The sequence below is a fragment of the Solanum verrucosum genome, unplaced genomic scaffold (genome assembly GCF_900185275.1).
Source record: "Solanum verrucosum unplaced genomic scaffold, falcon-dt-bn FXZP01000351.1, whole genome shotgun sequence".
Taxonomy (NCBI): domain Eukaryota; kingdom Viridiplantae; phylum Streptophyta; class Magnoliopsida; order Solanales; family Solanaceae; genus Solanum; species Solanum verrucosum.
The window spans coordinates 702730-730502 of NW_026019958.1; the positions used below are offsets into that span (position 1 = coordinate 702730).

At 37.0% G+C, this 27773-nt stretch overlaps 1 protein-coding gene across 3 annotated transcripts; it reads right to left on the reverse strand.

Moving 5' to 3' along the window:
* Window positions 1-4058: 4058 nt before the first annotated feature.
* Window positions 4059-15877, reverse strand: LOC125814786 (probable inactive histone-lysine N-methyltransferase SUVR2). Of its 3 annotated transcripts, none has more exons than XM_049494224.1 (10): window positions 15802-15877; window positions 14108-14334; window positions 13919-13963; window positions 13353-13818; window positions 11546-12948; window positions 11118-11383; window positions 10432-10498; window positions 10283-10333; window positions 9373-9469; window positions 4059-4378 (listed from the first exon to the last, which is right to left on the reverse strand). In XM_049494224.1, exons 2-10 carry the CDS (start codon window positions 14288-14290, stop codon window positions 4359-4361), a joined length of 2598 nt encoding a protein of 865 aa, XP_049350181.1. In that variant the 5' UTR covers window positions 14291-14334; window positions 15802-15877; the 3' UTR covers window positions 4059-4358. The 3 variants fall into 3 exon arrangements, with proteins under 3 accessions (XP_049350181.1, XP_049350182.1, XP_049350184.1); XM_049494225.1 differs by having other exon boundaries at window positions 4219-4378; window positions 13931-13963; XM_049494227.1 differs by having other exon boundaries at window positions 4219-4378; window positions 13353-13806.
* Window positions 15878-27773: the final 11896 nt, after the last annotated feature.

The following is a 27773-nucleotide window of genomic DNA, read 5'->3' on the forward strand; positions in this document are numbered from 1 at the left end:
AGTGCGGAAATATTTGGATAGACTACCTATCCTTATACCCTAGTTCTCAACCTCCATACCTCTAAATTAAATATAAATAAATTAATAGTTATCTCGAAAATAGAAAAATGTGTATAGCATGTAAGGAAGGAGCCCACTTAAATAAAATGGTAAAATCTTAAAGCTTTTATAGTAGGAAAAAGAACATTTATAGTCCAAAAAGGAAAACTATTTACAAGCGGCTATCCCTTACTTTCATACCCCTATCTTTAACTAGAATTTTACGTTTACTGCTTGATACCATCAAAGTGTATATATACTCTAATGGTATCAAAGAGGAAGAATCAGTCCTTCAGTAAACACACAACTTAGATACTCCTTGATACCATTGGAGTATATATATATATACTAGTTTTTTGACAGATTACCAATTCCAAAAATATATGCTATAGTAAATAGTATTGCTTATTTAAGCGAGATTTGAATAATAAGCTTAGCAAAAAATAATATTGCAGATTCTTTTGTGAATGTTCAATGTGGATTGTCATATATATTTCTTATTCACGCAAACCTATAAAGATGGTCAATGAAAAATTTTATTAGTTAAACTCAATAATTTATATATTTATTTCAATTTGATGAGGTTAATCATGTAATTAGTCTTATAATACTAATATTACCTTATAGACAATATTTGCATTGTATTTTTCTTGTCATCTAACCAGATGTGTTTTGCATGTGTATTTCACGTTAAATTGTTTAGCTATCATATGAACATGTGATGAGAACAACTACATTTTATATATTCACATATTTTCACATTGGTTATGAGTTTTTTTTTTAAAGAAAAACTCGGAGCATTTTAAAATAATATATTTTAAAGTTAGAAGATCTTATTAACTTGATAATACTTTTGTGGCATATATAATACTTTAATTTAAATACAAATACCTACCCAAATATAAATATATATTTGCATTAATGAAAATATTTATTTCATAAAATTAACTAATAAATAAATAATAAAAATTAAAATAATACAAACTTCAACTGACGTTATTACAAGTCATATGAACTTTTCTTCGTCTAAAATACTGAAAATTAAGAAATAGTAAATAAGAAAAACAAAAAGGGCAATGTTTATATAGTAATTACTATTTTGAAGCAAACTTCACGAGAATCTAAATCACATAAGTAACATTGATAAATAAAGTCATTCTTTTGTTTTGAGCATCAAAAATAAATTGTGACAATTCTCTAAATTTTGAAAAAGATATTCAAAAGCATACATCTACATCAGAAGAGAAATTGTTAACAAAAACAAATGAATTTAGACTACATCATGTTAACTTCATATATTGGAACATTACATACTAATGTATATATAAGCAAAAAATAATTATTATATCATCAAAATTATTTTTCTTAAGTACTCGAGGTTATGGAATATACCCTCTTAGGATAGAACAACTTACTTCATCAGAATAGTGGTACCTCATATTCCGCTAAACTTCGAACTCGCTCAATGACAACAAATCACACAAAAAGATTTAAGAAGAACCTCTCTATTTATAGTCAACAAATGGTAGTATGAACAAATGTTTTTTATGTCTTATCTGAAAAGTCATGACCTTTTCGAGAAGTCACAACCCTTTGGAAAAGTCACAACTTATTGAAAAAGTCACAACTCTTTGGAAAAGTCACAACTTATTGAAAAAGTCACAACTCTTTGGAAAAGTCACAACTCATGGAAAAATCACAACCCTTCGAAAAAAGTCACAACTTATCCAAAAGTCACAACTCATCGAAAAAGTCACAACCTAAGTTAAGGATATTATAGTTATTTAACATTCAAGTTAGGAGTCATGCTTTTAAAGTAATATAGATATATATACTCTGATGAGTCCGGCACCAAAACGGACACTTTTTGAACCCTAAACACCAAAAGGGACCCTTTCTAAAAATGGACAGTTCGCCTATTTATGGGCGAACTATAACTAACATCCCTTAACCCCGTTAACTCTCAATTCATCCAAAGTAATATTTACACCAACTTCAAAGGTAATGGGCGAACAACAATTCCTTTTATTTCTTCCTCACGTGAATTTATATCTCTTTCTTCCTCACATGAATTTATATTACACCGAAAATAATCGCATCCATCATTTTCCTGAAATAACAAAACAAGAAATCATGTGAACATCCAAATATTTTAAAGTGAACAACTTAATTTTTTTTCATCTTTAAACGCGCACAACTCCAAAACTTACGACCGTGAATTCTTGGAGTTCTCGATGTTTTCATTTTACAATATTCTTTGCATTTACAAAAAAAATGATTCAATTGAATATACAAACTTTTGGAATTGTTGAGACATGACTATCAAATTTTAAAAATCAAAATATAAAGTATAAAAAAGTAGAAGATGAATGAAAAAATGTGGAGTGAAAGAGAGATAGTTCACGTGAGGAAGAAAGAGATATAAATTCACGTGAGAAAGAAAGAGATAAATTCACGTGAGCAAGAAAGATATATAGTTCACATGAGAAAGAAAGAAATATTGTTCACATGAAAAAGAAAGATATTCACGTGAGGAAGAAATAAAAGGAATTGTAGTTCGCCCATTTGTGGGCGAACTACCTTTAAAGTTGGTGTAATATTGTTTTGGATAATTGGGAGTTAACGGGGATGACGGGGTTAAGGGATGTTAGTTATAATTCACCCATAAATGAGCGAACTGTCCATTTTGGTTGTGTTTTTAGAGAGGATCCCTTTGGTGTTTAGGGTTCAAAAAGTGTCCATTTTGGTGTCGGAAGAAACGGTCTTTCATGAAAATTTGTTCAATTACTGTTTGATACTATTAGAGTATATTGATACCATCAACAATGGTTCAGTGAATAGAACAAGGAGGCAACCAGTTGTCAAATATATTTATGAATGATTCAAAATAGGTTAATTTTATCAATCGTTATGTTTTTTAATAAAAAATATACTCATCCTTAAGTTTTTGGCTAAAATATGTCATCCAATTAGTAAAATAGCTCAAATATACCTTTGAACTATTCGAAATAAGATAGTTTTGCCCAACTATTCGAAATAAGATAGCTTTGCCCTCTATTTGAAGTTCAAGAAAAATATTCTTAATTGTAAGACTTAATCCAAAACTTAAAAGATTATGAAATTAATTTGACTATTTTAAATGATTTTTTTTTTATATAATGCCAATTTTACATTTTATATGAAATTTAATTACGTAAATTAATTTTCCAACTAATTTTTTTTTTTATTGTTTTCTTTCAAAACCATTATACTGGAAGCCCTTGACTAAAACTTGGGATCACTTAAAATTACAATAAGTAATATAACATACCAATGTATAATTGAACTTGATTACTTTTATAGCATTCTTAGTAAACAAACTCATTATTATCAATGTAGAAAGATAAATTTTAAATAGTTAGGTAAGAAACATACATGATATCATTTTAAGATATAAAAAACGAGCCAAAAGAAAGTCATGTCATCACTTTTAATTGATAAAATGAAAAATGTTTTTACTACCTTCTTTATATGTTATTAAGGGCAACACTGACCTACTCAAAATAGTTGAAAGACAATATTGACCCATTTTTCCTTATGTAGGAGCAAATTATTGATAAAAAAATATTTTGAGCAATTAGTTGAGCATTTTCTTTTTAGCCAAAAACACAACGATGAGAACATTTTTGAGCAAAAAACATAACGAAGAATAACATTGACCTATTCAGGTAACAAACATTTATAGACAGGCTACGATTACGATTAATACCTGGGTAGCAGAAGGTCAGCAGCATTAATCTTCACCAGTAAATAATAGAACATACAGTAAAAACATTTTGAGTGGTAAGTATTACAAGGCTTACACATCCACCATAGTGTTCTTGTCCAGAAAATATACTGAGATTCATTTTGACTTCAAAAGAAACAAAATGGGCAGATAAAAGAGCTTAATGAGAGAAGACACAAGAGAAAAAAAAGTTGCAGCAAAGTAAGACTCAAGAAAAGGCGCCGTCTGCATTATGCTAACCTCATGCCATAGAACAAAAGGCTAAGTATTCTGGCATATGTCCAATGGACCAAAACATCATTATATACAACCAAAATGCAGCTAACCCAGCTCTGAGTCACATCCTTGAAACTTCTATACAAAAATTGCGCTTCGATAGTGTCATTTATACAACTATAAGCATGTTTAGCATTGCATATGCACATCGGCGCTAGAACCCTTCAGAGATACAAAAACATCATCTTAACTTAGTTCGAACACAACAGCTTCGTGAACTGCCCAAAATCAGGAACGTGGCAAAAAAATACTTGGAGAAGATCACCATCTCAGGGCTCTACCTTCTTGATCTAGATCCTACAAGGCATAATACAAAGTGACTTATGGTACCAAATCTTAGCACAACATTCATGACTTCTAAGTATGAGTCAAGGCACAAACTCATGAAAAGTGATTGAAGATTATCAACCAGACCTTCAGTCATTTTTTTTCCATTTTAACAATAAAGAAAATGAAACTTGGACCTAACTCAACCCCAAAACTAGCTCAAGAAGTGAGGATTGTCCAAGCCATATTAAAGATCCATCACATAAACAACCGATGTCCCCCCAATGCATGAACATATCCACCCATCCCGTAAACAAACTTGCACATTAACAAAATCGGGTAACTTTCTATTGCGGAAAGCTGTGTCAAAAAATCAAAGAAAATATTGCCTTGCTCATTTTTTACATTTCCACACATAACTATCCATAAAGGGAAAACCCTATTTTTAATTTTGGGGTGTATTTCTCTCTACATATTCACCAATTTTCTCTCTATAAAGAAATGAAAAGGTTTTATCTTTTGGTTTTGTGGGTAAAATCTCTCACTCAATAACTTCACCTAGAGCTTTTAACTTGGCTTTGGTGAATATACATCTCTCTCAACACTGAACACTGAACACTTTCACTTCCTTTCTCTCTGTAAGGAAAATAAATGTATTCATTGTTTGGTTTGATGGGTATATCTGTCTCTAGATTTCACCTGATTTTCTCATTTAAAGAAAAGAAAACAAAAGTTGGATATTTTTGGTTGTGGGATGTAATTCTCACTCTATACTTTCATACGCTTTCTCTTTTAGAAAAGGAAAATTATTTTTGGTGTACATAAAAATTTCACTCACTTTCCCTTATTTATTTTTATTTAATAAGAAAAACGAAAGTTCACTCATTTCTATCTATGGATGGAAAGGAAGATTTTATTTATATCTTTCTTTCTCAACCTTTCACCTGTAGAAAAGAACTTTTTATTGGTTTGTCATGTATTTTCCTCTCAATAAATTCACCTATGTTTTCACTACAAAGAACAAGAACCTTTTTAACTAAAAATATAATCAACTTTTTGAAAGAGATACTAAAACACAAACTCTCTATAAAGAAAAGATTTTTGGTTAATTTAGACGTTTAAAGAACTACAAAAAAAAAAAACAGGGAAATAATTTTGAATTGGCCGGGGCCAGGGAGGAGGGGGGGTTGGTTATGACCAGTCGGTTGTCCATTTTGACCCAAACCATATTATTTTACTCAAGCAGTGGTTGAGTTGAGTTCTGCACAGTTTCATTGACTCCATCTCATTTGACTCGCCGAAACTTGACTCAACCCATCAACCATTTGACGCACCAATGTTGCATTTGTTGGTCAAAAAGTTCTGGAATTTGCTTCAACCAAATGCTGTTAGAGAAAAGTCTTTCAGTTTCTGCAGTACCTCTAGTGTCAGGTTAAAAGCTACTCCGGTCCGGAAAATAGATGGATTTTTTTAGCAATTTTCAAGAGCAAACACAACCTCTATTTTCTCTCTAGGGATTAGACAGACTATTAACTTCAAAGTATCATTCCTTTGGTGGAGTTACAATTGCTAATGAAATAGCAAAGACCAACCATATACATTAGAACAAATAATTAGAAACTAAATCATCAATCAAGCAGTTTTTATTTGCCTTGGTGATGGATGTATTGACGAGACTCGTGACGGAGTTGACGCTAAGTTGGAGGTTGAAGACAAACCTTTGGAGTATAAAGGGTTCAAGTTGAGCTAGACCAAGACAAGTATTTGAAGTGCATGTTCAGTGATATGACGCACGAGGCTGACAAGGAAGCGAGGCTTGATACGCACGCCATCCAGAAAAGAGGTAGTCTCAAGTATCATGGATCTATTATCCAGGAAAACAGGGAGATTGATGAGGATGTCACTCACCATATTGGTGCAAGGTGGATGAACTAGAGGCTTGCATCTGGAGTCTTGTGTGATAAGAAGGTGCCACCAAAACTTAAAGACAAGTTCTACAAGTGGTGGTTAACCATTATGGTGTATCGGGTGGAGTGTTGGCCAGTCAAAAACTCTCACGTCCCGACAATGAAAGTGGTGGAGATGAAGATGCTTTGATGGATGTGTGGGTATACTAGGAGAGGTAGGATTAAAAATGAGGATATCCGAGATAAGGTGGGAGTAACTTTGGTGAAAGACAAGATGCGCGAAGCGAGGTTGAATTGGTTCGAGTATGTGATGAGGAGATGCACAGATTCTCCAATGCAAAGGTGTGAGAGGTTGGCTATGAATGGATTCAGAAGAGATGATTAGATAGGACATGGCACAATGACACTTACCGAGGACATGACCTTAGATAGGAAGGTGTGGAGGACACAATGTTATCAAAAGCGAAAAGCGCAAAAAGACTTTAAGGTCCATTGGAGCTTTAAGCGTGAAGCGCATATAAAGAGTGGACTTTAATGAAAAAAGACACAAATGGAGAAAAATACAAATATATATATTTAGTCCAAGGCTAGTAATTATAAAACATCATATCATATAATATTAAAAGTGGAAAGCTTCAAAGTGCAAAGTTGAAATGCTATTTTACCTCTAAAATAAATCAAAATAACCATCTCATTAATGATTAATTAAATAATAATTTTAAGTACCACTAGGCTGGATTACATATTCAAGTGAGGAAATAAGAAGTTGCATGTTAAAACTAATTAGTCGTAATTCCTTTTCATGCGTTTTAATTACTTGCTCCTTAATCCCTATCTTATATGGTAAATGCTAATAATACCTTTTGCAGGCTCTTCAAATTCCTAAAAAAAATCCACACATTCTTGCCTTATTTAAAGTTAAGCTAAATGTTAATAATTTCCTTTTATAGCCTCTTCAAAATTTGTAGAGACACTCACAATGTTTTTGGTTGCCTTAATTAATGTTATACCCAATGTTAATAATACCATTTACAACCTTTTAAAATTTGTACATGTACAAAAATTATGGCATTGTAGCCGTTTTTGGCCCAATGTTTTCCTTCATTAATCCAACACCATCAAGGATGATTTTATATTTCCTTTAGTCATTAAACATCTTATATGAATAGACATCAAGCATATGTCTGACCCTCACCATTGGATGAAACAAACTTAGCAGGTATGCTTCTTCCACTTACATTTAGTTTTGTTTACTTAAAAGCTTAAAATTCTCTCATATATCATACTCCCTCTATCCCATTTTATGTGACACCCTTTCCTTTTTAGCCTGTCCCAAAAAGAATGTCACCTTACTATAATTAGAAATAATCTAACTTTAAAATTCCCTTTTACCCTTAATGAAATGATTGTTAGCCACACAAATATCTAAGGATTGTTTTAGACCACAAATTCCAAAAGTATTCCTTATCTGATCCCTTTCATTATCATTATTTTTTGACAATTAAAATTATATTAAGAAAAAATTTGGACCATTTCTCGATTTGTGTGTCATCCTATCATTATTATGTAGCTATAATAGTTTCATTTTTCTATTTTATCTGTGTAGTTTCTCATATTAATTCAAATGAACATTACCGCCTAAGTTTATCTAATTCCAATAGTTTTCTTGCAGCATCAATCGGAAACTGCTTCATAATGTCCAAAGGTTTCAAAGGAAAAGTTCAGCTCATATTTGCTTACAAGGAATATTAAACTAAAGTATTAAGTGTATTAAGAATTTTTTATTTGAAAGTATATTTTTTTAATGGTTTGTTTTGGTAAGTGGTATATGTTTTGAATTGATTTTGAAACTTATTTATAAGCAAGGTTGGAGTTTTTCATGCATGTGCTTATGGTTGTAATTTGTAAATAGCAATTAGGGTGACATATGTTGGGTTGTAAATCTTCCTTTACGATTTAAAGCAAAGTTTAAATATTTATAGCATAATGGTACTCAAGTAACAAAAAAATAGTAATTGTAGTATGCAACAACTTATTCAAGGTATTTTCAGCTTGTACCTTTTTCATTTAATAATTTAATTACTCATTACACTACCGTTTTAATCTGATTCATATCGTTTGTACTACTTCCATGGGACACACATGCAACAGACGTGTCTAGATACTAGTGAATGACAAATTTATCAACAAAGAATTTGAAAATAATAATAATAATAATAATAAAGTGAAATATCAATTGTTTAGTGTTGCCTAAAGAGGTTTACTGGTAAGGAAAATATGTCTTAAAGCCTTGATGACGACACTAATAAGCACATTAAGTGTGGCAAAGCGCTCAACACGCCTTGAGCTTCGCTTCAAAGCTTAAGCATGCCTCTGACAACACTGGGAGGACACAGATTAGGGTAGAAGATTAGTTGGTAGGAGTACATCCATACTAGTAGGAAGGAAGTGCATTGCCTTGATGTGCTTATGAGTAGTCATAGTGTTATTCTTGTAGTTTCTTGTTCTTCGATTTCTATTACTATCTGTTGTTTCGTGTAGTTCAATTATAGTATTATTTTGTTGTAGTACTATTCTACTACTATATGTTGTTTTTGTTATTATTTGTTGTCTCTTATACTTCCATTACGTCTTTTTCTAGACTATTTTTGCCTTGAGCCGAGGGTCTATCGGAAACAGCCTCTCTACCTCTGAAGTAGAGGTAAGGTCTGTGTGCACTCTACCCTCAACTAACTCCACTTTGTGTGATTACACTGGGTATACTGTTGTTGTTTACTGGTGAACAGTAATGAAGTTACTGATTCTGCAATTCCTTCTAGGAATCTGCTGGAACTTAATGACCAAACAAAGTTACTGATCCTGCATTTTCTTTCAGGAATCTAGTGACAAGCCATAACACCAATTCCATTGGTAATATCTGTTCGGATGGCAGAATTACCAACTTACATTAAGAAATTGTAAACACACACTTAAAGAAAAATTGTTTTCTGCAATAGTTGCAGATAGACACAATTCATATTTTCTTTTTGAGAATTTGGGCAAGTTTACAACTTAACTACGACAATTTTCACAAATTCCAACCATAAAAACCAGGAGATGATTCCCAATATTACTTACGGCTTGGACGTTTCATATTTCGGCAGAACTTGCTACTGCAATGGCAGCTAAATGCTTTTACTGGATGTTCAAGATCATCAAAATCAATACCATAATCCTGCAAGAGCCAAATCTTATGTTCATCAAGCAGATACTAACCAAATAGCAAAGCATATATTCTGAAAGGTATGGAGGCATTAGGCAAGCATCTTTTTGTCTCTACCAGGCGAACACTCACGGCACAAAAAGACTACACATGTTGAAATGGTGAGCCACCATTACTTACTAATATTCGTGTCATAATGGAGTAGTTTGACATCCCCACTCCTTGGAGCAACAATTTCTGTATTGTTGACTTATTTCAATTGGTAAGTTTGAGCATTTTCAAATTACTGCTTATGTTTTCTCTCAATGATATCAACACAATTTTCATCTAATTATGCTGCTTCTTGGCATATTTAGGACATAGCTCAGTGTTGTTGACTATCGCAATATAGAACACAGAAAGTTGACATTTTGAATTAACTCTCAAAATCAGGGACCTAAATTTGGTTTCACTCCATTAACGATCAACATACGTAACCATAATTCCCAAGTAAAGAGGAGACTTTCATTGTGCTTAACTCTTTATGATTAGAGTAAACCTAAAACACAAACATCACTTTCACATTTTCAAGATATATCACATCATTACAAGCTCTAAAGTACTAAGAGAGGAAGAAATTAACAAAAATTGTGGCCATGAAAGAGTGATTAAGAGGAAGAGAATTGTCTGTGCAACATAGGCTCAATGTAAATAGAATTGTCAGCAAACTGATCAGAAAACACATAAAAGTTGGTCCGAAGCAAACCAAACCAGTGTACTTATAGTGGCAAATCAAAGAGCAACAAAACAAGTGCACATTGATACAATGAAATAAAGCCTACTCACCCAAGTGAGCTCCTCCATTGCCTTAATTTTTCTTGTAGTGAAAAAAGCAAGCTGCAAGAAGCAATCACATGATATTATCCAACAAAGCTATCAATGTGAAGGAATGGCTCTTGACGATGAAATGAAGTTTAAAGATTCAGGGAGCATACATGATAGTAGTGGTGATCAGGAGTCTCTATTTCAACTGGTATTTCAACCAAATTTGAATCGAAGCATCTGGACCAGAACAACAATTAAAGAAGTAAATGCATCAAAATATGTTCCCGACATCTATGTATGATTAAACATCAAACAGATACAAAATGCATGGTTCTCTTTGCCCTCTTTCTTTATTGTTTTTTTTTTATCCATTTTTGTTTTTGAATATTCTTACATGACAAGAAGATGCAAATTGCTAAACGCATAGTATCTCTGGTCTGCCAGAGGCGAAGTAGTTAAAGGAGCTAAACGTGGTAATGTAAGAAAAGAAGCATGACATGAGATGAATTTATTTATAAAACAGGATGTGGATGTTTAATGGGAAGGATATTGAACAGTTGACACTCAACAATGGGCTTTGCTTGACGAGCATTATGAATTATCAAATTTTTGTTTTTTGTTAATTGTGAAAAAGAAAAGTTGTGTGAATTTGAAAAGTAAAGGAAAAATACAGAAGTTCAAAGATGCACTGAAATCTAGTTCAAAGTCAAGTAGGAGACTTACCTGAGGACAAGGGAACACAAATTTAGACCTAAATTCAATCAGGTTGTTGTTTTTTGATTTTAATGATTAAGCCAGCCCAAGCTGGAGAGATACAGAAAAAGATAAAACTTGGGATCCATCTTTGCGAACTTACCTGTGATTGATGAACCTGGCAACATTCCCATAAAATGTAGCATCCAAACAAAGAGCCTCCTCATCCTTTAGGACACCCTCTGAACCCCAGTCAGCATCCAGCAGGGCTGGATAAGAATGTTCCTCCCCATTGGGGCTCCGTGCAACACGATCAAAGAGTTCTGTGTTGGTCAGAACTTCTCCAACATATTCACAGACAAAAGCACCTCGAGGAAGGTCTTCAAGGGTCCGCAAGCCCCATCCTTTCCCCTCCGGAGTCATAAAGACCTGAAAGAAGAGCAACAAGTATAGAGCAAGTTAATAGTGGGAACCCAACTATGGTTTTGGAAGGAGCTTGTGGAGCTCAAAGGACGAGCACAATAGCAGTTAAATTTAAGGCATTAGCTATTATGAACGTGATCAAAGAAATCAACATACACACATTCGTACCTGTAACTTATGGCTTATACCTCGCTGTACTACACGGTTGCCACATTGTTTACTACAGCCACATTTCCACCAACACTCTTTTATGAAGTTTCTCATCAGATGACCTTTACAAGCTTCTATAATGTCCTCATTTTTTGATCTTTCCAATGGGCACTCTTTGCAAAAGAACTGGCAGTGTTTCTTGGGGTCACGATTCATGGAAATACATTCTTTAAGAAACTCTTCTTTTATAAGGCCTTCCTTTGTGTAGGCAAAATCACCGTCGGTTATGTGTGCACAAGCACAAGGTGTGGACAATGATAAACAATCACCAGAGCAAGTTGAACAACTATTATCATCTCCAATACGAGCCAGAGAAAAGTTTACATATGCATTCTGGAAAACCACATTGGAAGCTATGTAGTGAAATGATGGTGGATGATTGCTATTAACTTCATTCACCAAAGAAATTATAACATTTTCTTGCCCCTTGGTTATATCAATGACTTCAACAGACCCTACATCACGTGGAGTCGCTTCACGCGAAACCACCTCCTCAAGACGACTCTGACTGGTCTCTGGAGCAATACCACAGTTGCCCATTGATGCTGTATGATCAGCTTGAGTGCTGTCTTCACCAAAATAAGAATTGAGATGGGGTATCTCTGGTTGAGCTTCCCCAGCACCAAGATCAGAGTTCAGCAACTCATTTAAGGAATCAAATGTACCTATTTCACCTAGAATTAATTCACATGGAGCCTCCATACTCCATGGATTAGTCTGCTCAATACCATTCTGGTCAGTTTCTGGAATACTACCACAGTTGCCCATTGATGCAATCTGACCAGCTTGAATGTAGTCTTCAACATTACGAGGAGGAGAGGGTCGGGGTATCTTTGGTTGAGCATCCCCAGCATCAATTTCAAAATTCATAAATCCATTTGAGGAATTAACAGTCATGCTTCTCGAGCCAAAATCATTTTCTGCAGCAACATCTGTGGTTGATTGCAATTCAGGACTATGTTGAGTTCCCAGTTCCAAAACACACTCACACATGTCTTTCATCAGCTTCATCAGAGAAAAGTTAGGGTCCAGGATTTTGTATGATTTAAGACATTTCAGCTCCACCATCTTCATAACTGATTCTACACTCGGCGTATGGAAATCTGATGATCTACAAAGAGCTGGGTCACAGTAAATAGAGATTTTTACCTCTCCAGATGGTGAGGAGGCAATATCTACATCAGTGTGACATCTATCCTGGACTTCTATCAGCTCACGACTGGTTGTCACTCCATTCAATGAAGTCGTAATTTCCTCAACTGAATCTCTTCCACCTCTTAGTTCTATCGCTAAAGGTTCAGGAGTTTCTGAATGTCTCCTTGAGGTGTTACCACTTGAAGTATCTCCCTTGTTTGACGGCTCTACGGAATCAAAACAAAGCCATTTAGAAGGGAAAACTTTGTAGATGTTCCCAGGGAACTTTCTGATGAGAATATCAAAGACCAAGGAAGGTACAATAATTTATGAACTGTAGCTTAATTTATGCACAATGATCAAGATTCCATACAGAGATCCACCAAGATGGCAAAGTTTTAAATTTGTAATCTCCATAGCTTCTATATGCCAAGAACTATCCAAATATATGGGTATACTTCCAGAATACGAAATGGGTAAACTATGTAAACCAATCTAGTTATGTCTTGTATTCATTTCTAACTCCAGTATAGAGAAAAAAAATTGTATATTGGCAAGGAAAATTTTGTAACCAAGTAAAATAATTTGTGACACAGTATATATCAACATTTGGCCATCCAAGATTAAATACCTGGGTGAATAACAGCAATAGGAACCTCAAACTGTGGCATATCATCAGTATATGGTTCATCCTTAGGCTTGATTAAAGAAAGGGATCCCGACATCTTCTGTTTAGAGGACAATTCTACACCTGGTTCTGTCTTTGGCTCTTTGAGTTTTAATGCATGGGAAGATTTAGCAGCAACCGAACTCTGACCCCTGGACGCGATTGGAGATGTTTCAGTTTCGTTCAACCTGAGATTTTTCCTAACAGAACTAGGATTTGCTTCCCCTTGTGACTGGTTCTGATAACGAGGTCCAGATAATTCACCTTCCTCCTCCCGCCTAGGCCTTTTAAGAGAAGTCCCGGCACTAGAATTGTTAGAGGAAGGTGAAGCTTGACCTTCTTGATATCTTAATCGCAATCTCTTTAGTGGTCTTTCAGGCTCCTCAGGCACTGCTTCTTCCTCTAAAACTTCCTCTCGCTGCACAAGCGGCTAAGGGACCAATAAAAGATACAACAGAAATGGGGAAGGAAAAAATATCAGATCCTATAGAAATTACAGGGAGACATAAATTGAACACATGAAAACATACCACATCATGTACTTCATTATTTTCAGGCTTCTTATGTTCTGCCACCTGCAATAGGATGTCAATCAAGAGAATTCAGACTCCATTGAGCACGTTTAATGATTTTCTAAGGAAAGAAGAAAAACGAAGCTCTGACTTGATCAGAAATATGAGAGAAAGAAAAGCAAAGAAAGAAAGATGGATTGGTTGAACCTCTGCATCCTCCTTTTCAAATATAGCATCTGCAAGTGCTCTATAATTTTCCTCTTCAATAAGCTCCCAATTTTTGTCATATAGTTTGAGAAGGCTCTTCAAGATTGGCTTCACCTTTTCCTCAGAGATGCCAATACTTTTCATAGCACGAAATGCCTTCTTTACTCTTGGATTGACCGGCATCTTTTAGTGGATTTAAATGCCAACCTCCAAATTACTCAGTGAGCCTACAAAAACCAGAGTGTATATGAGAAAGAATCAGAGACAGAACTCGAACAAGGCTTTCAGTCATATGTAGATGAGGATGTTGCATGATATGACAAATAACCAATACCTTCTGAAACTGCATTGCATGTCCTTTACTTTTCCTAATATATATCTCTTTTGGGGGTATATAGACTACTTTCTATAGACAAAAACCTCCTCCGCCCGCCCCCTGGGACCTTTTTTATCTTGGAGAAACAACAAGCAAAATGTAAGGGAGGTGCACATAAAGAAACAACTATGATCAAGGCATAATCAAAATGAAGGCACCAATTCTTTTTCTGATAACCGATAAATCCTGGGGGCCACCTGGGACCTGGTGCATGGTTTGAAACTCGGTGGATAATGGGTCTACCCTTCTACCTTTCTCCACGTAAATAACACCTGTTTTGGTCCGCAATAACTTGTGATGTGCACCAAAAATGGGTGTAGCAATTTTCAAACAAGAAGGTGCCAAAATATTGCATCATTTGATAAGAGAGTCAAGTCGCACATTATGTTATTGTTGACTAGAGCTGTCTTCTGGCCATGGTGACGAGCCTGCCTTTTGAGCCCCCTCCCAACAAAAAAAATCCACCCACCACTCTCCGCAAGGAACGCAACCCAGAAAGGAAGGGAAAAGGGGTTAAGGATACTGGGAAATATTATCTCAAGTGTGAGCATAAAACATGGAGATTTATTGCTTTACCACCCACACAAGAGCATCTCTCTATTGTGAGCATATTCTAAAGCTTTACCATAAATGAGTATAGTGTGCATCTAAGACTACCCAAAACAAATTGTTTATTTAACCTAAGGAAATCTCATCTATCCGAGCCTTGGTAGACAAAGCTACCTAGTACCTATTGTTGGTGGGAGGTACCACATATCCCGTGGTTTCACATTCAAATCCTAGTGGAGACAAAAACACTAGTTGATTCTTACTATCTATCCTAACCTTGATGGTCAGAGTTATCTGATACATGTTGCTATGGGAGGTAGCAGGTGGAATTAGTCGAGGTGCACAAAAGCAACCCACACACATCGAAAAATCACCTTGTTTTGTTGGCGATGATTCAATTCCCCATCTTGTAATTCCCTTTCCCATCTCCCCTTCCCCGACCCCCAATTTTTTTTTTACAAAAAAGGAAGGAACACCCAAAATGGACACATAATCATAAGCATTCCCAATTTAAACTAGAAAATTCAGTCAGTTCAAGGCAAACCAGTATTCGAAACATTGAAAGCATCCTTTTCTACTATCACAAGTTAAAAAAAAAAAAAAAAAATCACCAACAAACGAATGTCTCCGCAGATGAACCCTAACTCAGACAAACCACAAATGCAACTCTCTAACTTCTAGCCATAAAAATTGAACAATTCAATAAATACTTGATTTCAGCTTGATGAAGAAAAAAACATCAAATGTAGGGCAGAGAAAGAGAACTTACGAGCATGAAACTGAGGGAGTCGGAGAGTCCGAAGAATGAGATTGAGACAGTCGATATGCCTGAGACAGAGACTGAAAAATATAGAGAAGAAATAGGGCAGATGGGGGAGAGCGTGTAACCACGTGGCTGAATATTAGCGCGTATATAGGGAAACTCAAAGACGCATATAGATACTCAATTGCTATGTACTAGTAGCACCGCTATGCTGAGGAAATTACACTAGGCCCAGACACTCAAGTGGCGCGTGGTGCCACGTTTGACATAGATGTCATGATGTTGATTATGATGATTGGTGGAAAGAAATTATTTGAGTGCCTAAGTACACATTTAAATTCGTCCTTGCTCATGAATTTGTTGTTCTAGCTCAAAGTAGACTATTTTCGAGAAATTATAGGTCCCAAATAGGAGAAGAATAATGTAGTTTGTTCTTGTATAAAGTTGAACAAGTACACGTATGATGATATGACATTATATATATATAGGATATCACGTAAAATGTCGTGTATGATGTGAATTGTCACATAAAATGTCAAGTAGGACTTATATATCCATTTGTTCAACTTTTTACAAGTTTAAGTGTCTATTTGTGTTGTCACGACTCAAATTCATCAGGTCGTATGAACACCTATTCTAACACCTAGATAGAAAGACCTTTATCACCCAATTTTGAACTAAAGGACCGCGGAAGTGGATAAAAATTCAACAAATCACTTATTTAATTCAGAAAACAACTTCTAGCCTTAACATAATACAACTTGTCTTTGAAAATACTCGTAAATCATCTGTAAGAACTAGTCTAAACAGGTACAAGAGCTTCTAAGAGAATACAGATTATGAAAGGAAATAAAACACAACTCTCACCAGGAAAGATGAGTAGAAGTTGTTTGATATCATCATCGTCTTCACCTAAGAAACATCACACGTGACCTTATTGGGTTCGAAAGTGATTAGGGCATCATGCGGAAGCTTACAATTGCATATCATATGGTTGATAAATCAGATAACAAAAACTTATACTAAAACTCAAAATATTATTATATGATTTAGCCAACGGCCTACATATGAAAAACTAATAAAAAAAATATTAAAACTATTGAGGAAAAATCTCCTCATAAACAAAATTCTTTATTGACTACATTGTGGATGCTATTGTTGTGTTTGATATGAGAAGAGGGGTCTTCAATTTATAGATCTTCTAACTTTTCATCCAAGTAAAGAATCAACCAAATATGGAAGAAAAATATATTTTCATTTCATGAAAAGTAAAAATATTTATGGTAATATTTTGTCTTTTCTTTTAGGAAAAAATAAACTTCAAATAAGGTAAGAAAATTAAGACAAAACCCTAACACATCATGCAACCAAACTATGTCAAGTGGCACAACAAGAATAGTATCAGTAAATAATATATACTGATAGACATTGTCAGTCGATTTGAATCCACCATATAATAACATGTAAATAATCAAAAGAAAACATAAAACTTGAGCTATCCCCATCGGTCTTTTAGCCACTGATTATCATCACCTTGAATTCATACACTATATTCCCAAGTCACCCAACTTATTCCACTGCTAACTCCCTCATTAAGAGCAATTTCACCTTTCCAATTGATCGTTGCCTAACCCTTATATCATATAATGACTTATCGAAACCACCTACTCTGCCAATCCTAGAGTCTTTTCTATTATATCCTCTCAAGTCCATTAACTAATTTTATTAATTGATAAATCCCTTTTTATTTCTCTTGACTTAGACCACACATGATTCAACACCATCACAAGTAATTTGAACTATCCAAGGATCCCTGAAACATTGTTTACATTATTTAAGAGAAAATAGTCAAATGCACCCCAACCTATTACCGAATTTTCAACTACACACTTATACTTCACGGGAGTCTTATTACCCCTATACATTTTTAAAACGGAATATATAGCCCCCTAAAAGGTCACACCTAGATTTGTGTTAGAAAGTGAATACACTGCCCTTGCCACGTAATATATATTATTTTTTAATTAAAAAATATCATATTTTCTTTATTCTATTTTTCTTTTATATTTTTTTCTTCTCTTTCCAGCCCCTTTCTTCTTTTCTTTTTCTTTTTCTTGACAATTGTTTGATGAAACTTTTTTTGCCATTGAAGATAAAATTTCAAGTTTTATTTGTGACGGCGTTAAGCTTACAATAATGAAATGTGCAGTTATGAAATTTCAACTTTTATTATTGAAAGGTGAAATTACAAATCTATAATATTATTTCTTTTATTCCATTGATCAATTTTTTTCCACCATTTTCATCTACCTTGCAAACATCAATCAACCCAACTCACTCCTTCCTTCCTACCATTAATATTATCAAGTCTTAAACCTTTGATATATAAAAAAAACTCAAGTTAAAGAGGAGGTGACGACACATTTCATGTTTTCATTATCGATGACCGCAACGACAATTTTGAAGAGTAAAAATCTGTCAAGAATTTTGATTCTTAATCGTTTCATCCATCATTTGATTGATACTCAAGTTAGTTGCATGGTTGCATTTGTCGAATTCTTCAAATTGGGGTAATGGATACATAACAATGGATCTTTCCATTTATATTTTCAAAATCATATATGGATTTCATTGACAACTTAAAATTCTTTCAGAACTTGAATTTAAATTATTAAATTAGTGCAAATCAAGATAGGAATCTTCCAACCCATTTGGCCATGTGGTTTAAAATGTAAAATGATGATTAACAATTTTAATAATATTAATAAAGAGGTGATTTTCAAAATTTCCTAATTTCATGCGCAAATTGAAAAATCAAAATTCTAGAATCAAGAGAAATAATGAAATTCCATGGTGAATTCAATGAATGTGACGGTTGCGGCGGCTTAGAGAAGGTGAGTGGTGAAGAGATTTGGTTTATGTTGTTGTGAAGAAGAAAGGAAGTGAATAAGAAAAAAGAATAACTAAAAACACACATATTTATGAAAATTTCAAAAACAAAGTTTTATTACCTGTGTTGGTCCTCACTCTCTCTAAAAGAGTGAAATACACTCACTGTGCCACGTAAGCGTCTAAGGAGTAAATTATTTTAGTTTTAAACGGTTCAGGGGGTGATAGGACATCCATTGTCACGACCCGATTCCTCAAGTCATGATGGCACCTACTATAACCCACCAGCAGGTAAGCCAACTCGTAACCCGGAACAACAAATAATGGGTCTGAGGGTAGAAACTAAACAAGAGTAGACAAATAACAATATACACAGGCGGAAGCAAACCAAAACATAAATACAAATAAAGATCCCTCCCAGAACCTGGAAGTTACTAGTACAGAGCTACTAACAAAATGAGTACAAGTCCCAAAAGTGGACAACATAGATTGGACTGTCTCGAAAGGTAAAAGACAAGTCTATATATACAGATGGAGACCGAAAAGTACAAAACGTCGTGTGCTCACTCCCGTCTCCGGATCAGTCTGCTCCAAGCTCGATCAACGCTGGCTACTAGTGCCCGGACCTGCATCACAAAATAGATGCAGAGCGTAGCATGAGTACCAAAACAACAGGTACCCAGTAGGCATCATAGGCCGACTGAACTTGAAAAGTAAAGGCAATATGAAAAGAAGGAATAATACAAACCGATGGTCAAGAGCGGAAATCTAAGTAACAATGGAATGCACACGAGTGTAGAAAGAACTAACTAAAGTAATCTATAAGCTAACTACACCTAACTGGACCCCCATAAGCCCAGAAGGTACACTCGTGCGCAAGTTAAATAAAAACGCGAACGGACCCCCTTAAGCCCGACGAGTACACAGAATAACTATAACTAAAGAGAATTGCATAAAAGAACCCAAGAACGAAGAACATCGAACCAGAACCTTAACCCTAATTAGTAGAATCTGACAGTACGGAGGCCGGACCTCGAACCGGATGCTCACCAGAAGTACCCAATTAACCAATCACAAGTATCAAGTATATGAGGCCGGAACTCTAACCGGATGCTCTATATAAGTATCTGGGCAATAGAGGCCGAAACTCTAACCGGATGCTCTATATAAGTATCTGGGCAATAGAGACCGGAACTTAAATCGGATGCTCTATAAAGGTGCCAATGTAGCTGCTGAAAGAGTCCTAATCGATCCACACTCATAAATGTCCGTGGAACGCCGTCCATACTTAGTCAATCAATGTAAGTCCTTGGAACCAAATCGAAAATCAAATTCAAACCGCGAAGTAGAACTAGTGTCGCCGATGTAATTCGTGAAGCCGTAACATCGGGGGAAATAAGGATAACTATAGTCGGAGAAAGAGTATCGCCTAACTAAGGCCCAAACTATCAAACTCAAGTTTGCTACACCAGTCTACATGGATCTAAGCCGGCCGAGCGACGTCAGGGCAAAACTAAGGCCTATTGGATCCGAATAATGTATTTCTAAGGCAAGCCCTAGTCAAACCTAAACTAAGGCCCAACATGCTTCAAATAGACAAGAATTAAGCATGAAAGCACTCCGAGGGTCCATTAATAACACAAAGCATGCTCATAGTTACCCGATAATTCCCGAAATAGGCCGAAAATATGATTTCTTAACACCTATGCAAGATTCAATAACTACCCAACTCAAATCCCAAATAATCAACATGCATTCACATTCTCGAGCTCAATCTAAGAGAGGAAAATTGTAGCCTACCTGTAGGCCAATCACACGCGCTCCAAAATCACTTCTCCGAAGCTTTCCCTTTCCGAACGTCCTTGAAACGCTGCCCCCGCTATCAAAAATAGAATCACAACATTATTACAGTCGTTTAGACACCAAAATCACAACAAACGGAGATGGGTCAATTTTGGAGTCAAAACAGGAATCGTGGGACCCGCGCTAAAAGTTCGAAATTACCCCAAAAGTAGGTTCTTAACAGTCCCCGAACTTGTATTCCATGATGGGACACAATTCGGGGCTCAGAAACAACACAGTACCAACATACAACCAAAATTCAAATTTTCCTCAAGAACTAAAGGAATAGGACAGCAGTTAATTCAACATATTTACCAAAAACGGGCGGTCTACAGTAAACTCTGACAACACCAAAATGTTCTCCTCGAAAAACCACTCAAGATAGCCTAAAAAATCAAAAATCGGACCTAAAATGGCTGAGAAAACAAGTCTCAAAAATTTCCAAAATAAGCTTACAAAAAGGTCTGGCAGCAGGTATTTTTCGAAAATTACCTCAAACGGGGACTCCAAATCACTATCCGAGCTCACCAACACGTTGTCCTCGAAAAATCTCACAACTTGCCTTTTGAATCGCTCAAATCGGTTGAGAGATGAGAGAGTTATGAGGTTTGAAGTTTGGGAACTGGTTTTTCTGCAATAATAGCAGATTTTCTGCAATTTTCAAAAATTAAAACTCCGACGGGGTGCTCCGATCTCGTTCGGAACCCCGTGCACGCAAACGAGATATGCAACCATACCAAATTCGATATTCCAGACTCAACGGCGCGGTCGAAATTTCCATCAGAGGTCATTTCGATAAAAAGTGGGTCCCACTTCCAAAAGTCATTTTAAGTCAAAACCCACAAAAGGGCTCGGATAGATATCGAAAACCTCCAGACACAAAAGAAGGGTCAATCTAGACCAAACTCGACATTCCGGAGCTAACCACGCTGACGGAATTCTCATCTGAGCGCGTTTACTCAAAATGTTGACCAAGGTCAAACTTAGCTAAACTTAAAGCTAAAACGCCTAATCGCACCGACTCACACTGAAAACCTCGGGAGTCATGTCGACCATGCTACTAGCCTAAAATGACCCTTCCGGAGCTGATGGAATCGTCAGAATTGGATTCCGATGTCATCTTCTTGAACTTTTGATCGAAAATGATCGTTCAAGGTTCATAAGCTCCAAAACACAAAAACTCGCACCAAGACCAAACGAACGACCAGGTGACCGAACTGTCAGTCCCAGCAAGTCATAAATGACTTGGGGTCGCTATAGGAACGCCTAAAGACACACAAAGGCAAGACACAGAAATGACCATGAGGGTCATTACAATATCCACTACTAAAAAGGACTTTCGTCCGCGAAAGAAAGGATCAAGAAGTACCTGAAGGCTCAAACAAGCCGGGAAACTGCTCTCGCATCTCCTGCTCGGTCTCCCAGGTAGCCTCCTCGACTGGACGATGCCTCCAACGGACCTTAACAACAGGAATGGCTCTCGAGCGCAATCTCCTCACATCTCTGGCTAGAATGGCAACTGGCTCCTCTACAATGTCAAACGATCATCCAACTCGACTGCATCATACTGGAGCACATGGACTCATCAGAACATACCGCCGCAGCATCGAAACATGAAACACTGGGTGGATGGCTGAAAATACTGGAGGTAGGGCCAACTCATAAGCAACCTCCCAACTGTCCGAGTATCTCAAAAGGCCCAATGTACCTGGGGCTAAGCTTGCCCCGCCTCCCAAACCTCATCACGCCCTTCATGGGCGACACACGGAGGAATACCCGGTCACCAACAGAGAATATCAAAGGTCGACGCCTCTGATCCGCATAACTCTGTGCCTACTCTGAGCCGTCTGAGCCTATCCTGGATCACCCTCACCTGATCCAGGGCCTCCTGAAGCAAATCTGTACACGCGGCCTAGGCTCTGTAGACTCAAACCAACCAACTGGAGAGCGACAACGCCTACCATATAAGGCCTCAACGGGGCCATCTGAATACTAGAGTGGTAGCTATTGTTGTACGCAAACTCCGCCAAAGGCAAGAATTGGTCCCACTGACCTCCAAAATCCATAACACAGGCCCGCAACATATCCTCAAGGACCTGAATAGTACGCTCGACTGACCATCCGTCTGTGGGTGAAAGCTGTGCTAAGGTGGACACGGGTTCCCAACTCCTCCTGAAAAGCCCTCCAAAAGCTGGAAGTGAACTGTGAACCCCGGTCTGAAATGATAGAAACAGCACGCCATGAAGACGGACTACCTCCCGAATGTAGATACGAGCCAACCTCTCGGCACTGAAAGTAGTATGAACAGGAAGGAAGTGTGCTGACTTGGTCAATCGATCCACGATGACCCAAATGCTGTCAACACCTCTAGAAGTCCGAGGCAACCCCAAAACGAAGTCCATAGTGATACGCTCCCACTTCCACTCCGGAATGGGTAATCTCTGGAACTGCCACCAGCCTCAAATGCTCGGCCTTTACCTGCTGGCAGCACAAGCAACGGGAAACAAAGTCAGCAATATCTCTTCTCATGCCACTCCACCAGTAATGCTGCCTCAAATCACGATACACTTCGTTGTGCCCGGATGGATAGAGTATCTAGACTCATGGGCCTAAAAATGTATCAACTGTATCAAATCTCCAACTCTCGAACACAGATGCGGCCGGCAAATTTCAACACTCCATCAGGATCTAAGGTAGCCTGACCACCATCACCCGCTAACACTCGATCTCTAAGGGCCACCAAGGTATCATCCTAAACTGGCAACCACGGATCCTATCAAGCAAAGAAGACTGAACTCCCATAAAGGCCAAGACTCGTCTAGAATCTGAGATATCCAACCGAACCATGTATTAGCTAAGGACTGAATGTCCAAAGCTAAGGTCGCTTCTCAAAGATAAGAAGGCTAGACTACCCATACTCATTGCCTTCGGCTCAAGCGTCCGCTACCACATTCGCTTGCCCGGATGATAGAAATAGAGAGGTCGTAGTCCTTCAGAGCTCAATCCAATGACGCTGCCTCGAATTAAGGTCCCTCTGCTCATGATGTACTGAAGACTTCTATGATCGGTATAGATCTCACATCGAACTCCATACAAGTAGTACCTCCAAATCTTAAGCGCGAAAACTACCGCCGCCAACTCTAAGTCATGAGTGGGGTAGTTGCGCTCATGGATCTTAAGCTGCCTCGATGCATAAGCAATAACCCGGCCCTGCTGCATCAATACACAACCCAAACCAATGCCGGATGCGTCACAATAAACTGTGAAGCCCTCCCCTCAACTGGAATAGTCAATATAAAAGTGGTGGTCAATAACTCCTTGAGCCTCAAAAAGCTCGCCTCACACTCCTCTGACCAAACAAAGGGAACATCAACACGAGTCAATCGAGTCAACGGGGCTGCAATAGTAGAAAACCCTCAACAAAGCGTCTGTAGTAACTCGCTAACCCGACGAAGCTACGAACCTCAGTAACAAAAGTGGGCCTGTGCCAATCACGAATAGCCTCAATCTTCGCCGGATCAACCCTAATGCCCTTCTTGGATACAACATGCCCTAAGAACGCTACAGAGTCTGACCAAAACTGGCACTTTGAGAACTTGGCATAAAGCCGCTGATCTCTCAATGTCTGGAGCACAATCCTCAAATGCTGCTCATGTTCCCTCCGGCTCCGCAGATATACCAGTATGTCATCAATGAAGACAATAACAAATAAATCAAGGTATGGCCTGAACACACGGGTCATCAAGTCCATGAAGGCAGCAGGGGCATTAGTCAACCCAAACAACATCACCAAGAACTCATAGTGGCCATAATGGGTCCTAAATCCTCAGCTGATGGTACCCAGACCTCAAATCAATCTTAGAAAACACGGCGGCACCCTGAAGCTGGTCAAACAAATCATCAATACGAGGCATGGGGTAACGGTTCTTCACCGTCACCTTGTTCAGCTGCCTGTAATCAATACACATCCTCATAGTCCCGTCCTTCTTCTTCACAAACAGAACAGGAGCACCCCAAGGCGACACACTCGGACGGATAAACCCCTTACCTAAGAGATCCTCTAACTGAACACTGATCTCCCTGAGCTCTGCAGGAGCCATTTGGTAAGGCGGAATAGAAATAGGACGGGTGTCGGGCTCCAAATCTATGGCAAAATCAATGTCACGATCTGGAGGTAGGCCAGGTAGGTCTGTAAGGAACACATCTGCAAACTCTCTAACCACAGGAACTGAGTCAACTGAAGAGCCCTCCCTACTCACATCTCTCACATAAGCCAAATAAGCTAAACACCCAGAAGCAACCAACCGTCTAGCCCGCATAAAAGAGATGATCCCTGTCGGTGTGTGACTATAAGCACCCTGCCACAACACTAGGGAAATGCCAGGCATGGTTAAAGTAACGGTCTTGGCATAGCAATCCAAGACCGCATGGTAGGGGGATAACCAGTCCATGCCCAAAATCACATCAAAATCAACCATATCTAGCAAAATAAGATCAATTATAGTATCACAACCCTGGATAGTCACTAAGCAAGATCGTAATATATGATCCACTACTAAGGACTCACCTACCGGGTCGAAACATGAACTGGATCTGCCAAAGACTCAGACCTCATACCCAATCGGGGAGCAAAATAAATAGATACATACGAGAATGTGGACCCGGGATCAAATAATACTGTAGCAGGCTGATGGCATAATAATAGCGTACATGTGATAACATCGTTAGATGCCTCAGTCGTCACCCTCGCCGGGGCTGCGTAGAAATGACCCTGAGCACCTCTGCCCGATGCATCTGATCTACCACCTAACCTGCCTCCCCGAGCTCCGCCTCTGGTGACCAAACGAACGACCAGGTGACCGAATTGTCAGTCTCAGCAAGTCATAAATGACTTGGGGTCGCTATAAGAACGCTCTAAACGACACACAGAAGGCAAGACACAGAAATGACCATGAGGGTCATTACACCCGTGAAGTTGGAGTGTGTAGTTGGGATTTCGGGTATAGATGGAAGGGGCTTTAGACCATTTTCTCCATTATTTAACATGCAATTTCGGTCTACACAAAAACCACTCTAGTATATCAATTCGTCCACTCAAGGATTAATTTGTGATAAATACAACACAATATATAAACTCGATCTACTCACAAAACCAACACATAGAGAAACACATGTACCAGGGGTGGTACCCGATCTAACCGTACGTCAATTAGAGGTGCGTGTTCGGCTCTTCGATTTAGTTTTATTAAACTTTGATGTGTTTCTTTGATATTTGGTTTTAGAAAAATGTGCACCATATATCAAACAAAACAAATTCGGTTCGATTCAATTTAGTTCGGTGTCTTTAAATCGATTTTCGGTGCGAATAAAAAATAAAATGAGGACAAAATCAAAGTATAAGATACCTAAATTTAAACGCCATGGAACACTTATTGTTCTACTAAAAGACTATATTTATCTTTGTCAGAAATATTGTGCCTCAAGCTACTTCTCAAGAAAAACAAGGACGAAGACAAGTTCCTTTACATAATGTATATTGATAAAAAATATGTTTTGGTTCCTCTTGGAAATTAATATTTGAAGTTAACTATTGAACTATACATTTGTTACTACTTTGATTTGTTTATGAATGATTTAATTGTTAATTGACTTTTTATTTTTAGTTAAGAGAATGCATATATATATAAGTTCAGTTCTTCGGTGCACTGAAGTTCTGAGACTCTTACATTAGAGAAACGAACTTTTGAAAAAATAACACCGACACCGAATCGAAAAACTGAAATTGAAGAACCGAATTAGTTCAGTTTGATTTGATTTTTTGATTTTTCGATTTTTCGATATTTATGTCCACCCCCACCGTTAATGAACTTGTACCGGCATGGTGCCCGAGCTAACTAATAAGATATTCCCTATCAGGAATAGTAGTTGAGCTAAGTGAATATATGCCAAACATGGTATCCAAGCCAACTAATTAGAGATATCATGTATAGTACATGTGCCAACCATTAGTCTGTACCAGACATGGTACTCGAGCTAACCAACAATCTCATATCGCAATCACCACTGAGCTAAGTGAATATATGCAATTGCATGATATTGACACAAGCTAACATTTCAGTTTATACTCCTTTTACCTTCCTAACAATTAGCTATTACAGTAATACCAACGAAGCAGTCAGCGAACACATATAACATCAATGGAAATCAAACAACCATCACCTACTCTAAAAGACTCGTTCTAGACCATTTTTCCTCATAATCTGATTACCCACGATCAAAAGGTAACACCCGTTGACACCCAATTTTGACCTAACATTTTCAAAATTCAAAATTCAAAATTCAAAATTCATAATTTTTAAGTTTTATTTATTCAATAGTTCAAAATACAATTTTTTTTTATAATTTTAAATAAGTTTATCAATATTTATCCTTATTTGTCAAAATTTCAGGATTTTTTATTAGTTAATTTTAATTACATTATTTTTGTTACAGTCGGTTAAATACGTTCAAATATTTGTTCATTTTAATTAAATCGTTATTTTTGTTAAATTGCATTTTTTACATGTCATTAGTTACGTTGAACACATATTTTAATATTCATTTTAATTGTTACATTTGTTAATATATTAATCTTGATATTTTGCACAGTCTAGAAATTCATTCAAATATGAATAAAATTTCATACACATATATTTTATTAACTAGTGGTTTTAGCTCATAATTTTAAGATAGTGGTATTGTAATATATGTGGTTTTCGATTTTCTATATAAGGAATAGCTTGGTCATTAAATTAGAGAGGTGGTGACTAAATTTTAGAATTAGGGTTAAATTTTCAGAAATTTTACTTTATTATTCTATAGTTCATTATCTTTCTCTGGCGAACTTTCCGACCAGTTACCACCCAACCCCATTGGTCAATTTTGCCTCTTTGTTCAACCACCACAGCTTTGTGAGCTCACCTGAAACAACCTCTATTCCTCACTTTTCTAGCTTACCAGACCCTTCACTCATTTTTTCCGGCGAATTCAGCTCTAACAACAACTAGAGAACTCCATATACCAAACCAGAAACGAATCAAATCCCACTGCCAGCTCCAAAATCAGAGCAACCATGGCGAAACCCTATTGAGAGAACCAAATGACCACCCAAAAACCCTATTCATTTTCCTCTTTTTCCAGTGAGAATCATACCAACCAGAGAACCACCAAGCAACCCTTCTCGCTGTCATCTCCCTCGCAAGAAACAA